General features: G+C 36.6%; 1 protein-coding gene across 3 annotated transcripts in view; it reads right to left on the bottom strand.

Annotated features, from left to right (window-relative positions):
• LOC145693259 (uncharacterized) overlaps positions 1-18827 on the bottom strand; it is a 282473-nt gene that overhangs the window by 129378 nt on the left and 134268 nt on the right. For all 3 annotated transcript variants that reach the window (XM_081769097.1, XM_081769096.1, XM_081769095.1), the window contains exon 2: positions 2157-3569. In XM_081769097.1, coding sequence (XP_081625223.1) covers positions 2157-3488 — 1332 coding nt within the window. In that variant the 5' untranslated portion in view covers positions 3489-3569. The remainder of the gene's footprint in view (positions 1-2156; positions 3570-18827) is intronic.

Genomic DNA, 18827 nt, shown 5'->3' on the forward strand with positions numbered 1-18827 from the left:
TAATTTGTAGAGAGAGAAAAAGAAATATTGTTTTATAACCAGATTTTAGATTGCTGTGTACCACCTTTTCCGTGTTCTAACTGTACACATATGTTTGTATATCTATACATATGTAATCCTCATATTTATTATTTCAGTTACTGTCGAATTTATAATGATAAAATTTATTTAAAAGAAGTGTTTTAAGAAATAAACACTAAAATACCCCTCGGGTACTCTGTCCATACACATGTGTTGTTAACGTATGTTCTTGAACTGACATTCAACGAAATAAAGCCTATAGCAACGTGCTTCCGGAGCCACTCGCTTGAAGCACTGCAGTAGGGTCATGGAGGTCGGTGTCCGGAGGGTTTTCAATTCAAAAGCGCTTGTGTTCCACCTGACAACTTAGTTGCGTTTTGTTTGTGTAAATTCTCATCAAAGCAATAAAACAAGGAGTATACAATAATTAAAACATTGTACACAGGAAACGACAAGTTCTTCGCTGTTTATCAATTCAGTGTAGCTTACACAAAGAGGTTGGAGCAGTGGATACAGCTAGTATTAAATAAAAGCTTCGACTTAACATGGGCTAAACACTTTTAATTATAATCTCAGTTGTATGACGTTTTTACTTATTATTTTTTAAAAGACACAATAGTTCATGTAAATGATTGGATATGAAGCTGTGCCGATGGAAGCTTCACGGGCATATTCAACTTGTAATTCATTATACTAATAGTCGAAAAGTTCACACAAAAATATATTATCATAGTAAATTATAAGTTGAATATGCCCTTGAAACTTATATCGGTACAGCTCCATAAATGTATGTCGTTTACATGGACTATAGCGCCATTTTTAACCGAGGAGGTTCTCAATTCAACCCATTTTCTTGGTATATTCACACATAACTTCAATACAGGGCCTGATTTTGATTACTTTTTCTTTTTTGAAAGAATATATCTTCCCGGTGGTTCCATATAAATTTCTTTAGGATTTGATCTAGGTAATCTTTGGAGCTAGATTATGAAACGACAAACCAAAGTGCTTATACGCAACCATGTATTCTTGTAATTCTGGTTGCATAACAGTATAGGGGTTACACTTCAAATTTTCGGACCATTGGGCGTTACGTGTCTGAAGATTCCCAAAAACTTCACAGATCTGAGATAATGAAAAGTATTTATGACTTAGGTTATACTAGATGTATCCAATACCGCTCCCTGGAAAACGAGAGAAAAGAACACTGAATGATGTGCTCAAACGGCTATACAAACTTATAAAACGTGATATTTTATTATAATGGTAAATGTTCTACCATTGCCAGCAGCTCATATACCGTAAACTACTCCTATTCACCAGTGTCGTCGGCTAATATCTTCGTTTTGGCGTTAAGAATTGATCTCTTTCAAATCATCCAACAATTTCAAATACACTTATCTCCTTCTTCTATCTCCCATCATATTCATTGTCACATTCTTAATTTTTTCAAAGTTCTAAGCAGTTCATTTTTCTCACTTTAACTTTCCAGTAAACGTTCTCCCATTCCTAATATTTGCTAATAACTTCTCACATGTTTTTCTTTAGTCCTATTCAAATAAACTTCTATATTCTACTTTATACACTTAACCTTAGACACTATCTTAGACACTTATCCTATTTTATCATTCTTTTGTAATGTTCATGTTTCTGCTTCGTACATTATAACATTTCCCCGAAACTATCATTTAACGATCCCAATCAATTCTTTCTTGTTCATAAAGACAAACGGTTTTTGTTTTTCAATAGGAATTATTAGGAAACTAGAAGTTTTAATGGATCATTGAATGGTATTCTATGCTACCGAGACCCAAATGTCTGAAGAGTAATAATGTGTGTGTGTGTATGCACTTGATCATATTAAATACGATATTTCCCACTTTTGGTACTGCTACTGAAAAGGTAAATCTACTATCTGAAATTAACCTTTATTGAGGAAAAAAAATGGCATTGAACTGTTCCAGAAGTATGACATTATTCCAGATCACATATTATTACAATGCCATCTTTTGATTTACTTAAAGTTCAAGTCTACCTATTGCGAGTCATATTTTTCATACTTCAAGGTTAATCATACTTTTCCCAATCAACCATTTCAGAAAAACAGATGAATTAGGTAATGATTCATTCCTTACCGTTATCAGTCGATGAAGCCTATCCTCAGATACGGCTGCCAACAGTCTGTCCCTGCTTGTTCTTGCCAAACGGCACTCCCTACAACCACAGTCTACAGCTCGAGGCCAGTCATGGTAGAACAACGGCAAAGGGGGTGGTGGAACAGGAGGAGGAGACAGTCGATCTTCATCAGGAGAGATATCTGGGGGTGAAAACTCTAACGGAGGCGGAGAAAGATCAGGTCGGGTGCGAACTAGTTTCTCTATTGAAGGTGTAGAGTCCGAAGAACTAGTCGTGGTGGCCGTAGGTGGAGGTTGCTGAAATATCACACGAGGTTCCCGATACTCAGTAAGGTACAACTGTGACTGGGATTTTTGAGGTTGAGGTGACTTACGGAGGAAGTCCTCCAGAAGGTAGAATGACTGTGCTCGGTGGGTACGAGAAAGTTGAGGAAGGGAATTTTCCGAGTCTCTTCGATTCCACGCTGAGGGTTGACGTCGAACCGGTTGTCTTTGGCGTTCTTCAGTACCTCTTAACAACGCTCCTAAACTCCTCCATCGCCTTTGAGTGATCCTGCAAGCACTAGATCCTAACGTATCAGATTCTGACTCTAAAGGAGTGTCCTCACGAGAATCACCACTTTCAGTAGATCCGCGTCGTGAAGGTTTCCGCCGCCGACTACGTGGCGTTGAGCGACGAAGAGTTAAGTCAAACTTTTGGGCAATGTTCTTTGAATTTTCGGCTCGGTCCACAGCAGCTTGTAACTGTTGTTGCTGGTAGTGATGGTGAGAAGAGGTACTCATGGTAGACGACGAATCTTTATTACTTCGTGGCCACCACGACGAAGGAGTCAATAAACAAGCACTTTTCTTAATAACGCCTTTAAACGAAGGACAATCTCTTTTACGGGGTTTGTCCTCAGCCGCTGAGGACAATAGGAAACTCTGTGACGTAGGAAGTGTTCTCATAAGAACTCTTCTCAAATCGATATTTTGAGAAGGTTCCTCTTCCGGCGGATCTAGTCTTCGAACTTCACTTATGTCTCTATACTTAACACTTAACCTCATAGCAGCACTAGGTGGTCCCGGTGGGACAGGAACTGCTCGCCGAAGCGTCGAATACTCCATGAACCCATAGTCGGATTCGGACGGTAGGAACCGCGGTGCTACTTGACCCGAGCGGGTAGAGGTCAGTCTCGGGCCAGCAGAAAGGCACGAGAACGAAGCCGAATGTTTTAGCTGATTTCGTTCTGATGGGAAATACGAACTCCTCATCCCTGCCAAACCCATCTGTGAGTTCATGGTGGTCTGGTGTTTCTCAAACTGTGGCCGACAGGATACCACGAACCACATGACCAACACAATACACACGTGAAATGGTTCACATCCTTCTTTGGTAGAAGTTTCACATTGCTTCAAACTGTTCCAAACAATCTGTGGGGGAAAAAGGAAATAAAAAATAAAAATAATAACTTAACAAAACTTAACAAAACATAAAAATTAACAAAACATAAACGAACAAAATATAACAAAACATTAAATTAAGAAATTAAAACAAAAATACGGAGGAAAATAAAAATATTTTAAAGCAAAACAAAAACAAAGGCCATTTTCTTGAATAATTTGCACCCAACTCGACCGATCTCCTCTCCCCGTTTCTCCGTAAAATATTTCGAAATAATCATACTCAGTAGACGGTAAATTATAAAAAATATTTAAAAATTCGATGGAATTTTAAAGATGTGTTCTGGCAGGATAAGAAACAACACTTTCCCTTAATATGACTAAATGAACATGTGGTATGATGACTAAATGAACAAATAATCCAAAAGTGTAAGTAAAAGGTTTTTATTATTATTATTATTATTATTATTATTATTATTATTATTATTATTATTATTATTATTATTATTATTATTCTGACTGAGAAACCTTACACTGTAGATTATTTGTTTCCTATGTCGAATACATGATAAAAATCTTCAAATTCGTTGCGTTGTATAGCAAAAATACATGAGAATGTTCGCTTTACAATGCCTGAAAATACTAGTTTACAGTGAATTTGTAAATTCAATTTGGACAAGTACATCCTCATATTTTGATTCCTGTAACCAACCCTCTCCTATTAAATGCATACCCAAAAACAAACATTGTAGTTTTTTTTTTTTTTAATTTCCATTGTGTAGCTATTAGAGAAATACTGGGTATCTTATAAACGGAAATACATAACCGGATATGTTTATTTTGTTTTTTCTTCTTTGTAATATTTCCGCAGCTTAAGTGATGTTTCTAGTCGAGGAATGAATCAAAGATACCATGCTTGCTGAAGGCAGAAATCAAAGGGAAGCTGCCCAAGAATTTAATCAGTTCCACTTAGATCGACCGCTGGTTACGCACAGTTGCAATGACAAACATGTCCAAATAATTGAGAAAACGGGATTTTGTGGTAGTCAAACCTCGCAATGAGCCATTGAGGGTATTAACAGATGGACAAACAACTTGCAACGTCTCTAAAAAATATCCAAGAAGTCTATCCACAGATTACCACAAAGATAGGGGGTTACTATAAACTTCATCACGCATATCTGAAAAAGCAATAAATGAAAATTTAACAAAACACAATCCTAACACAGGACTTTCCAACAGACGATCGAATTTTGTAAGTAATCTGTATCAATATGAGATTGATCTCGTTTTTTCGTTTCATGTGAACAGGAAAGAGAAGGGGGGAAAAGTGAATAACTAAACCACAGAAATTACATCATGAATCCAGGCTAGCACAGTTCAAGATGATTGTCTTGTATTTTGGTATGTTGTGACTTACAGAATAATCTACTCTTCTTCTCCGAGCAGAAAATGACCGGACAGACATACCTGACATTGTTTCAGAAGGAAACATGTATTAATCTTGAACCCAGAATAAAATTTCCCACCTGGTTTCAAGAGAACGGTGTAAACGCTGGATTACACTGATAGGTCCATACACGACTGGACTTACAATTTCATTAGCACTGGATTGATCGAGAAGGACCAGTTGTATGGGCCGCATAAATCTACATTTGGCATTCTTAAAAGTAAATCTGTAGATAGTTGAAGGTCACGGCATTTCTGGTGTTACTGAGGAAGCTTAAAGCCTGGCTCATCTTAAGATATTTAAACACTACACACTTTTTCATGTTAAATTGCATGCATTATTGACATCCATCGACATTATCCAATACAAATAGATTGCAAAATCAGACGAATCGGGAGAGGACAGGCTATATTGGGACAAACAATACGCTTGCCTTTAGGGAACATGTGTCATGCTGTACTCAAATCTCTCCATTCTTCTGTATCATCAGACACTGGAGAGACCACTTTTAGCATTACCTACTAGTCAACAGTGCCAAGTATCGAACACTGCTGTAATTATTTTTACTATGGTTCGGTACTTATTAGGCACCCTATATTGTGCCGCTCGTTCAAAATTTTGAATAACTTCAATCTAGGAACGAGTGACACTGCTTTCCAAATGTTTCTAATATATACGAACGCAACAGTTTCTTTTTAAAAATCGTGCTCATTCTTCCTCCATGTTGAAGAATACTGCATGCCACTGGTGTATACATAGGGATTCTGTTTTTTTTTTTTTTTTAACCATTTCTTCAACAAAACATAAAAACATCTACAGAGCGGTTGAAAATTCAATACCTATTTTTAATTTAGACTATCCTAGAAACTAGCGTCAGCTCTAGCTGGCGTGTAATACGTTTACTAATGTGAGGTTTACCATTTATGATTTTAGAAGTTGATCCAGAGGAAAAAGCAAAATGGATGACGTATACAGTGTAGAAGACAGAGCTAAGATTGCCACCAGTTATAAAGTTTGGAGAACGGTGGTACAAGTGCAGAGACGGTGGAGGCAAGAGCGGGGTAGGAATGGAACGCCTCACCCTAAAACAATAAAATAAAATTTTCATAAGAAATTAATGACAACTGGTAGTGTGTTAGATGCAAGTAGATCCAAATGTAACGGTGGAAAACATGCAATCAAGACCAACGGTAACCGTCTGGTGTGGAATGACGTCTGCCAGATTCATTGGTTCATACGTGCTACGCAAGATCTTGAATGCTGAACGATACTTGGACATGCTTTGAATGTACGTACGTATGCCCTGTGATTCAAGAATGGGAAAATCGAAGGGAATTGCTGATCATTGCCGTGGATTGTGTTCCTAAAAGATTCCAGGATGTGCGGAAAATGCGGGTGCATACGTTGAAATGTAACTTAATAACCAAATGGAACACCCTAATAATGTATTCAATGGAAACAAAACAGTGAGGTTGTTTACTTTTTGAAATATTCATTGTTACAAATAGGTATTGATTTTACTACCACCCTGTACATTTATCATACTAAAATACGTGTATATACATAAAAATCCGAATAAATATTTGAATTTGTGAACTAGAACTCAATCTTGATGAAATTCTGCGTACGCCACTGCTGCATCCAGTGAGAATACTTAAAAAAAAAATACTTCTATCAATATCACTTTTTTTTTTTTTTAAACAGCACATTTCATTTCGTTTTTATCCATCGTAATTCATTTCTAACTTTCTATTTCCATTAGTAATACTAACTTTTCTAACAATTATATTATTATGGTTATTACTAAAATAAGAATTATTGTTCAATACTTAGCGATCATTAATAATATGTTTACTTATAAAATAATTTTATGACAACATTGTAAATGTATACATGCACAAAAATCTGTTGTTATTCACATTGTTAAATAGCATGAGCTAAATAAATATAGAAAGGTGGGCAAAAATAATCGAAACTCATAACATTAATTATAAAATTAGTCATAACATAGAAACAAGTGAAAAGTGAAAACAGATCTTTAAAAAAATACAAGAAAAAAAAGATTATTATGTGTTCTCATTTTCACTTTATCAAACTTAACGAAAAAAAAACTAATTATTTTTACGTAATGACCCAATCAAGATCATTCAAGCAAGTTTTTAACATTATATATAGCAGTGGTTTATGACGGGTTTTAATTGTTTATGTTTTCCAGTTGAACGGTGAAGAATAATTAATACACGTAAAAGCGCAAATAATTTGAAAATGTATTTTTGCTGCAGCGTTCAATCCTGAGTGTGATGAACCCAAGCAAAAACGTGAATCAACACATGTATTCAGGGGTGTAAATAAGGATCCCGCAGACCCCGCATTACGGGGGGGCCCCAAATCGTGAAGTGGGACGTAGAGAAGGGGCCTCGCTCCAGGCTGTCTGAGGGAGGGCCCCCAAGGTTTTAATTACGCCACTGCATGTATTAGAGAGATATATTGGTGTAATTGCCCTTTACGACAAAATACTGTACAGGGTGTCCCAAAAGTAGGTATACAGTCCCGTACTGATCAGCTCACTGCATTCTATATAATTTCTAATTGATATCCATAGTTTCTTTATTATTTGTTCTTAATGTCTTTTTACTTATATCTTAAGCTCGGAACAGCCGAAGCAAATAAACCTATAATCTAGAATATTATACTTGATCAATACAAGGGAGTATACCTACTTTAGGGCCACCATGTATATCGTATTTATCTGTGATGTTAAAAAATCATGCTGAAAAAATATTGGAAGAATCATGTTTAAAAATGTTGATTACATATCTCGCTCGCAAAGGCAGCGCGGTAGTTCAGTGGTAGAGCTCTCACTTCTGGTGGCAGAAATCCTAGTTCAGTCCCGGGACATGTGAGTTTACGGTGGACAACACCTGTGTCCATGCGTTTTCTCGGGGCTATTCCATTTCCCCCCCATATTCTCAGTCCAGCAATGATTTCATAATTACTCGGGGGCACGGTGGCTCAATGGCAGAGCGCTTACCTCTGGTACGTGGGGTCACTAGATCGATCCCCTTCTAAGTAAGTTTGTGATGGACAACATCGTGTCCGTGGGTCTTCCTGGCGTACTCCAATTTCATTAATCTTTCTCTCATTCCACCAATTCTTCCATAATCATTCACTTGCTTTAATAATCGTTTCCCTTAGCCTAAAGGACACAATCGTGAATCGTTAAACTGAAAGATTACATTTCATTTTATAATTATTTACTTTCATTAACCATCAGCCTTCTTTAGCCTAAAGAACAGAACAGTGGGATGTTGAAGATTTTTAAATATATATATTTTCATTTCAAAATGTTATACGATTCAAAATAAGTTTATTCAAATGGCATTAAATATACAGTAATGTTCAGATATAATACAATAGCCTACTATGCTTTGCCCTTTTAAAAGCATCTTTCATTTATTTATAACTGAATGGTCCTTTTTAGCACTAAGGCTGTATATACGATATGGATTTATAGCGTAAGTTAATACTGAATCACATGAGTTAATATCGAGATTCAAACCTGGATTTCTGCACTAAAAAGGAATATTTTGGCAGATGAGCTCAAAAGTTAGATTTAAAAAGTTAAATACTTTTGATAATGCTTATCAATTATATAATCTTATATTGTAATACATCCTAGTCATTTTTTTTTTCTATTTTTTAAAAAGCCTTTGCTCTCTTAAAGGTAAAGGCGGTCAAATGTGAAGCATATTTTGTAGGAAGGAAAAAAAGTGTCAGGATTCCATAAAGAAGTTTAAGGGTCTGCATACAGGGTGTTCCAAAATAACACCGATAAAGTTTGGGTGGTGATTTCTGACACCAAGATAAGAGAAAAAGTATAGACCAACCTGGATGCAAAATTCCATCATTTCGGAGTTATAAGCTGCCGAAAAAAAAAGAACTTTAAAAGTCCATACCTCCAATACTATGGGACCTATCTTAGCTGGGCCAAGACTTCATTTAGGAACTTGGCATGTGGCCTATCCAAATATCCATGTTTCAGAATCCTGCTGTGCTTCTGCAATAGTTTTAATAGAGGTAGTTTGAAAGTACTTCAAATTATACGCCCGTAGCCAAACACCCTCTATAAAAATTGTTGCGTCAGTACCGCAGGATTTTGGATAGCGCACATAGTTCCTAAGTGGTCTTGACCCGATTACGGTAGGTCAAATAACATTCGAACTATGGACGTTTGAAGTTATTTTTTTATGTTTTCGGCAGCCTATCACTCCGAAATCACGGATTTCTGCGCCCAGGTTGGTCTATACTTTTTGTCTTATCTTGGTGTCAGGAATCACCTCCCGAACGTTGTCGGTGTTATTTTGAAACACCTTGTATATGTTGATCAAAGACAGGCGGAAGTGAAATTGTTTACTTTGTAATAAAATATTCTAAATATTGTAATATGTATTTGTGAATTTCATTTTTGTTGTTTAGCTTTTTCTTCTCTTAAGTATTCTTTGAGTTGAGTTCCTTTTTGCAGCATATAGTCCATATGTGAACATGCGCGCCGACTACGTGGGTGCTCCGGGGCTCCGGCACCCACACAAATAATCTTGTAGGTGGACCGGATTTGAACCCAGTTCTCTTGCGTCTAAGTCTGCCATGTTACCACTGAGCTAGGACAACCCCAACTTATCCTTATAGTACCAGTGTTCATAAAAGATGTTAACTAAAAATAAATCAATCAAATATCGAGACTTCCATAAAAACATATAGGTTAACATGTCCCACCATTGATATGCACCCACATAAATGTTGGAAAGTCGGCGCCGTTGTATGTGAATAGTGATAAATAAAAAGAGCCTGAGTAACAGACTTATTTTTTTCTTTCAAGTAGGCAGGAGCGCGCCCAAAAATTTTTAATGGGAGGGGGTTCAAAGCTCTGGGGGGGGGGGCACAACTTTTATGTAGTGTTGATCAGATATTATTCTGCATCCGAAAAGACGATAAGTAGTTGTAAAAATACTTCCACCTATATTTGCAGACACAATAATAGAACTAGATTACTTTTATAAGGGAAAGAATGCAGATGAAGCGTAAAATAAAATTTTCATGCTACATAATTCATTTCCTTGTTAAACAAGTATATTTTTATTGAGAAAGTATACAAATATACGTTGAGTTGGGTGGACCTCCGTAGGTGCGCCCCTGCAGACAGGCAATAGATTATTATTATTATTATTATTATTATTATTATTATTATTATTATTATTATTATTATTATTATTATTATTATTATTATTTAATGCTTATGTGGACTTGGCACGTAATGCAAACTTGTATCGTTTTTTCTTACAACCGATTCCCAAACATCACGTAGTTCCTATATTTCACCGTCTGATGGCAGCACTAATACAGACTATTCTTTCAGGTTTGCTGTGATGAGTGATAATGTAATATGTAAAGTTGTCGCATCCATTCGCTTTCTTTTCCAACAACCCACGTGCTAATTTATATTATGACAAAGTCAATTCTTTTGAATATGCATTAAACCAGGTTACTAATTGACCTAGATACGTGACCGAGATTACAGAAGCACATTCATCATAGGTACTTAATACAAGGGGGAAGTGGATAAGGGTGTAAACATAAATTATTTTACCCGCCCTTCTATGTAAGCACAGCTGCGAAACGGAGATGGAACGTTATAAATTTCAACGGATTCACAGTATTGTAAGCTCCATTCGCTCTAAAATTCGTGCTTTTTCACTTATTTTTCAAACTAAATGTCTTAAAGTCTTCATTCATTCCTTTGTTGCTGCGACTACAACTAAAAATCCTCGGTCGTCCTTTTCATATCATTATATTACGAATCACACTTCATTTCACTGGCCAGGCTTTTCTTGGTCTCCCTCTCAGTTTCTTCCTCAATTCCAATTGGGCTTCGTTCTTCTCTTTCTAATTATCACTTTTCTTTCAGCCCATATTTCACTTCCTCGTTTACTTTTATTGCTGTCTAACTATTTCTCGTAGACTTTCTCCAAAATCAAATCTCTTGTGCTTATTATTTCCTTCAATTCATGCACACTAAAATTTTGAGGCCTAGTCTCAACGCCAGAAATAATGTGATTATTAAGAAGCAAATTTCAACTAATAGTTCTCTTGACTTCTAAGAAGCATCCATTTTCCTTCTCAATCACACTACTTACGCAGGAGAAAACTGCCATAAGTAATCAATAAGTCCGAATTTGAGACCTCTAACTTAAGCGAATCATCACATTGGGGATTTTCTGGAGAAGGAATCAGAAATTTCGATATTAAAGTAATTATACAGGGTTTTTGAAAACGCTGGAATATGTATTGTTTTTATTGAGGACTTTGTATACCAAAATTCATCTCTCTAACTTCCGTGATTCGTAAGATTCTCTTTTGTTGTCAAAATTATTGAACCCTTAGGATATGTAGACAATCACTCCTTATCGTTTGCTTTTGGGAGAAAAGGAGTTTTCTGTTCAAATTTCATGTTTCTATGTAAGATAGCACGGCCTGAGCGTTGATGAGTAAGTCACTTTTACACTTTTATATGATAGTATAGATATGCTTTGACGAAAATTGCTATTTTAACATTGACTATGAAAGAAATAAATTATACTTCACTTGTAAAAATCAAGGACGTTATAAAATAGAGGATCTGCCTTTACAACAAAATCTTGAAGCCATACGTCACAGTTTCGCCACTCCTACTCTGCCCACTCCACTCAACAAGATCGTAATGTTTCGAGCCAACATTCATGGTGGAAACGAAAGTACTCAATCAGACGATGGCCGACACAAGAGTACCCAATCACACATGCCGATGCTCGGTTGTTTTTTTTAGCTTCATTGATTTAGTAGGATGAAGATACATATGGGCAGATCCTCTACTTTATAACATCCTTGGTAAAAATGAAATCAAATGTTTTAGTTTAACGTCCCACGATTATGCACTTTAGATTAAGGCAAGTGAATGACGATGGAAGAATTGGTGGAATGAGGATGTGGGACGAAATGGGAGTACCTTGAGATAACCCTTAGGACACGATATTGTCCACCATAAACTTACTTAGCCAGTAATCGAACCAGGAACCTTATGCATCAGAGGTAAGCTCTCTACCACTAGACCACAGTGCTTCCCGATAGTTCACTTGTGTATTAATAGTGTCCATAATAATACTTTTTTATTATTCTGTTCCTTTTAAGTCGACGTTTAAAAGTTACTGAATGTGAATAGTAGTTTTTTTTTTTTTTTTTTAATTTAATTATGCCTCTAAGGTAAATTACAAAAATAGTGTGAAATCTCATACTTCTTACTCTAAACGCTACACTTTGACTCTCGCTCACGTTTACCGAAGTTTGACGAAAGGCTAGCCTCACTTGGCTTCGTCTGTCTTCGTCCCTTTCCTTCGAATTTGTGTATTGCACTCAACAGTTTCTTCTGCTGGCAACAACAACGAATTGATTATTATGTCTCCGCTAGAGGTCTGCACGGGCCTGAATTATTAGCCCAGCCCATGAATTTATAATATGAGGCCCGATCCGAGTCCGAAATATGTTTTAGCATTTAGGCCCGAGCCCGGTCTGAGCTCGTGTGATAATCAAATGAGCCCGAAATAAGCTCGAATTACAGAAACGTAATCATTAACGCAAAATTATATTTTTATTTACAGCAATTACAAGTTTAATTCTGCAGTTGTGCTTTAAAAGTTCTCCAGAAAGAACGGTCCAATAAATATCATTGTACACTATATTTGCAAAGTTGGCCCGAGAAATATGGTTGCATATTTAAAAATTTACTGTCCGAGCCCGGCCCGGGCCAGAAGTGATATATATTTTGAAGGCCCGAGTTCGGCCCGCGGATCGGGTCGGGCTTAGGCCCGTGGGCTAGGACCAAGCACGTACAGACCTCTAGTCTCCGCCAATTCTTATGCAATAAAGAATAGGCTACGAAAGAATAGCCTTCACAGTCTTTCAGATGGATCTAAACTTGAGAAGCTGTTATTGCTTGCCTCGTGTTTATACGAAGCATTATAAAGTAAAACGTATATTAATAAAATAGAATGTATTAATGATTAGGAACATTATGTTGAGTTTAGCGTATAAATATTTGGATAGGTTTAGACTTATAATGGACCTTAAGTCCCTGTCCATATCTCTGGATCAACTGGATGGATCATTTCCAAACGAAGTCGAATCCTAACTTTGGACCCTGTACATCCTGGCCAAAATTGATGGTGATCCATTAAGTAGTTATTGTGATTTTGTGTCTTCCGGATGGACACATGGACAGCATAAATAGCCTATATAAAATAACTGGTATATCAAACTTCTTTAAAAAGTACAGTACTGTCCGCTAACGGTTAATTCAGTTATTTGCTGGGTAAATTTTCAATGCCCATCTTTTCAGTTTGACTAAATTATTATGATTGTTATAGCAATCACATAGGGCCTATACAAGGGCGCCAACTTTGAGGGGGGGGGGGTATGTAGATGTGTGTTTGGTTGTAAAGTTCATTCAACGAACCTTCTGATCCTGATGTAAACATTGCAGAATTGTATTACTCCGCCAGTCATCGGATGATTGGCTATCGGTCAGTGCTGCTTTCGAGAAGCACGTGCTTGTACCCTGTCGATGTTTTACTTATTCCCCGCATATGACCATATTGTTAACTGTGATTCGCGCTAAAGTTGGGTCAAAACCACTTTCAATGCATGCGTATTCTCTTTTATTGCTTTAATTCACTTTAGTTCTTAGATAAAGTGTTGTTTCTGTTGTCTAATTCTAAGGAATTCTGGTAATGAGTCTTATAAGCAAGGACTATTTTCTTCTGCCGCATGGGTGTTCTAAGGCTCTCTAACCAATAAAATCAAACAATCACCACGTGTATTTGCTTACATGAGGTACTGAACGTTCCTTGAATAAACGATAGACAAGGGTCTAAGAAGGCATATATGAGGATTTTAAGATACATTGATTCCAATTATGCCAAATATTGTATATTCATAAAAATGGATGTAACATTAAAAAATACATATAAAACTATATATATTCATAAAAATACATAAGGGCCCTCATGAGCTTATTGGAAAGATAGCAGAAACATGCTTCATCTATCGTAAATTTCAAAAACCAGACCTGTCAATAAATATTTCATTAAAATACAAATATTTCGTAACTTTTAAATAACAGTTATAGGAACACGTGTCTGTCATAGCTTGCATGTGTACTGTAGCAAGCAAAGCAAAAATTAACTTTCTCTCTCTGCACACAGACACCAGTTAACAACAAAGCAAAAATCCTCTTTCGCCTCACCTATCATCATCAAGAGTGTTTAAACACGGGGCTTTTAGTGGTACAAGTAATTGAAAATCAATGACCCAATAAGAGTGTAACTAGTGATTAACCAAGCTCAGCTTGTTAAGAACTACTCTTGCAATATATACATAGTCTCTTTTTTTTCTTTTTTTTTAATTCATTCTATTTGGCTTCAAACGAAGCAATAAACATCCCAAGGAACTCGAAAGGAACAAAAAGAATGATTTTAAAAAATGAAAACAACAAGCAAAAATAGTAAAATAAAAGCAAAAAATGAAAAATAAATCCCGACACGCATGATAGAACAGAAGACAACTAGATAGCAGTAAAAATCCTGAAGACTCAGCAGTCGGAAAGATAACTGGAAGATTGTCTTCTCATGAATAAAGTTACACGACGAAGAAAACGCATACATATACATACTCACACTTTTGTTACCATATGATATTCACGCTGATGATGCATCTTCATGCTTCAAGGCAAAATGAAACGCGAAACCATATAAGCAACAAGTAATGATTAAACTATATTTGCATACGTATGCAACGAAAATGCACGAATATACTAATAACAAGTTGTATACCTTTTTTTTTAAGTTCAGAAGGTGAGTGTCGAAGCGCTATCCACACATCACCGTTCAACGTGTAATAACTATCCTATAGTTGGTCGGTTATTGAAGTTTAGCGTCCTTCTTCTGCAGCAAGGCTATATGAAACATGGATATGCAATTTAAGGTGGAACGTGAACCACCGTAATTCATTCAAATTTCTCACGCAGGGAATCAAACCCAGGAACACGTGTACCAAAGATGCGCATTCAAATTACTCAATCAGCGTGGAGAGCTAATAACGATCCGAAAAGACTTTTGTTTATTGTCGCAGTCAGATTCTTATTCTTATATTAGTAAAGTCAAATTACATTTCTATCAAAACACACTGTTATACATGCTTTCAACAGAATGCCCAAGATTTCGTGACAACTTCCAGTATCCAGCGTCATGTTAACTAGGCCGCGAAATATCTTCATGTTGACACAGTAATTACAAAGTATGATAGTAGTAATTTTTCTTTAAAAAAAATAATAAATAAATAAAATAAAAGATGTAGGTAAATCTACAAAAATTTCATTCGCCAATTATTATACTCTTGCAATAGCGTAAGCGGAATTTCGTCAAGGGGAAAGGGTTCGACCTTCGGAGTTCATATAATTACAGGATCTTTGTATACATACCTTAATATGGTAAATGTTGTATACCCCACTATACTCGCTGTGTTTTTGTGTCAGTCAAGATAATATTCCGTACTCTTCTCTTTTTTTTTTTTTTATTTATTTATTGGGGAAAGTGATTACACATCTTCCTTACTTATTAAGTAAAATTATACTTCATACAAGTAGTGCTTACTGACCATGATTCAAAAAAGTATGATCCAATACATAGCATGCGGTTTATGAAAGGCCAACTCCCGTCCATATCGTTAGTTTATAACCTCACAATAGAATCTCTAAAAGATGTTCCCGATTGGGAACATTGGCAGGTAAACAAGAAAAAATAGGGCGCTCATTTTTAGTTTGAGAGATTTCTGGTTTAGTCCCTGGCCACACAAGTTTGTAATGCACAATACACAAGGGTAAGTCAATAAGTAACTGCAATATTTTTCTATTTCTTTTCAGATTGGCTCTACTGCAATGTGTACTCACCAGATGCCAGGCGTCACCGTTGGCTTCGCCTGTGGTATGTTGCAGCGTTATCATATCAATCCGCTATGCAGTGTTGCGAAGTAAAGATTGCATCAAAGAAGAACAAGTTCTGTCACCCGTTTTGTGATCTGAAGGTGTACCCGGAACGGAAATTCACAGGAGAGTTTCAGAACAATACGGGGACAATGTGTTGCCATAGCGAAGTGTTTACCAGTGGATTCAACAGTTCAAAAGTGATCGAACGATCATGAAGGATGAGGGAAGAGCAGGGAGTTCAGTTACAGTAACAACTGATAACATTATTGAACGAGTTCGTGCCTTGATTCTAAACAACAGACGAGTGAATGTTGATGAAATGGTAACCCACATGCAAATTAATCATGGTTCTGAATATGACATCATCAGGGGTAAAAGTAAGGGAGAACGCGTAGGAAAAAATTGTATGGCGTCCTTCAGTTCCTAAAAATTTACAATGGGCAAAGATAGGCAGAGGGAACGGCATTATGTCATGCCGCCCCCATCTTTTCAGATCCACTTTTACCCCTGGACATCATGTATAAAACGTTCCTCTTTTACAAAGTCTGTGTGAGATAGGTTCCGAAAAAAACTCGATGAAAAGCACAAGCGAAACGGGGTGAGAATCTGTCAGCACCTACTGGACCGTTATGCTAACGAAGGTGAAGCGTTTCTCAGGCAAATCATCACTGGAGATGAAATGTGGATTCATCACTTTGAACCTGAGAGCAAACACCAGAGCATGGAATGGAAGCACCCCGGATCTCCCTCGAGAAGAGCTTCAAGAGTTAACCTTTCTGCAGGAAAAGTGATGCTCACAGTGTTTTGGGATTAACAAGGGCCAATCCTGGAACACTATTTGGAAAAGAGGTCGACAATAAACAGTAAAAGTTACAATGATATGCTAGTAAGCAAGCTAGTAATAAACGCAGAAGTCCATTGTCGGAAAGCGTTCTTGTGTTGCATGAGAATGCGCGTCCACAAAACGCTGCCCACACTGCCTAAACTCTTCAGACGTTGTGTTTCGATGTGTTGGAGCGTTCTGCATACTGTCCCGATCTCGCACCGTTGGATTATAATCTGTTTGATCCATTTAAAGATGCTCTCAGAAACTGTCGATTCAGCTCCGATCAACAAGCTCTGCATTCGTGGCTTGCTGCGCGAATCTCTCTCTTTTTTTTAACAGAGTCTAGGAGAGCTTATGCAGCGGCGGATCAGGTGCATTGAAAAGCAGGGTGACTATGATCAAAAATATGAATGAAAACACTGTATTCTTGTGGTAATAAATAATAAAAATTGATTGCAGTTGCAGATACTTATTGACTTCCTTTGTAGTATATGTGGATTGTCTTCGGATTCTCTCGTTTTCTTCCACATTCTCATTCCAACGAATTTTTATAATCACTGAATTACTTTCAGTAGTCATCCGCCTTCTTTAGATTACGTAATCATGGGACAGTGGGATAGTCACTAACGCTCTCGCCTTCGGTGCGAGGACTCCCGGGTTCGATTCCCGGTGGAGGCACTTGATCAAAAAAGTGTAAAAAGTTTTTTTCCAGTCCAGCCATCCTGAAAGAGGTTTTTCTGGATTTTCTTTATTCACTCCAGACAAATACCAGAATGGTAGGTACCTAACTTATAGGTTCCAGGCCGTTTCCTTCCTTCCCTTTCCCCGTGCCGAGAGACATCTCTCATACGTGATGGGCTAAATAGTCATAGATGCCGAAAGCCCAGAAATCTAAATCCTAAATCGTGTTGTGGGACATAAAAACTTTTTTGGGGGGCGGGGGGGAGAAGACATAATAGGAAAGTGCTGTAGTGCATAAACAATTCTCAACTTGAGGCAAATAACCTATCAGTGATGAAAGAACACTTACATGTTAATGATTAAACAAATTCTACTTTAAATGTTTTACTTTTCTGTTGATTCAGAAACCCTCCTCCTCTTCTCTTACACTCCTAACACATTCAGCAGAATAAATCGCCGAAAAATTCGAAATGAGACGAGAGAAGTGAAGCAAAGAAAAGAACTTGAAGTAAAATATGAGATGAATTTTTTTTAAAAAAAAAAAAAGAGAGGAAAGAAAGTGAAGATGGACTTAAAGTGTTAGGAAACATGAACAAATATCACTTTTATATTATCTACGACAATGAAAATTTAACGCCATTCTGTTTCTTGTATCTAAAACAATTGTACATTAAAAAAAAAACTATAATTTCCTCAATGAACACTAGATATTTTTTAAAAGTGTAATTAGCTTTGTAAGTAGAAAGGAAATGGCGCCATTACGGAACATCCGCTGGTTAAGGAGCACGAAGAGAGATTTCCTAAACCAGTAAGCTATGCAAGAACATCCCAATGTAGCAAATAATTATAAAAAAGAAAAATAAAGATAGAGAAAAGAAAAATCTCTGTAAATGAAGTAAAAACAGAAAAAGGCACACATCATTATACTCTTTAACTACTTCCCCGGAAACACTTTTTCACTTCATTCTCACTTTCCTCTCTCAGAAAAGAGGATCTTACTTAAGAAGCAGATTTAGAGAGATGATAAGAAGAGAAGTAAGTATCTCTAAATTGACGAAGTAACAGTTTCTCTTACGTATCAGCAGTTATAAGATTATGTCATGCGGAACAATTTTCTCTCGCCTTAACATTGGAAATGAAAAAAATAAAAGCATTAAAAAGTGCACAAATAAAGAAAGCATATAATGTCAAAGTGTTAGTACTATAATTAGTGCACAAGAACCACCATTAAACTTTCTATGCTTTGTTTAAAGGAATAAAATA

The sequence above is a fragment of the Thermobia domestica genome, chromosome 8, assembly GCF_964235325.1.
Source record: "Thermobia domestica chromosome 8, izTheDome1.hap1.1, whole genome shotgun sequence".
Classification (NCBI taxonomy): domain Eukaryota; kingdom Metazoa; phylum Arthropoda; class Insecta; order Zygentoma; family Lepismatidae; genus Thermobia; species Thermobia domestica.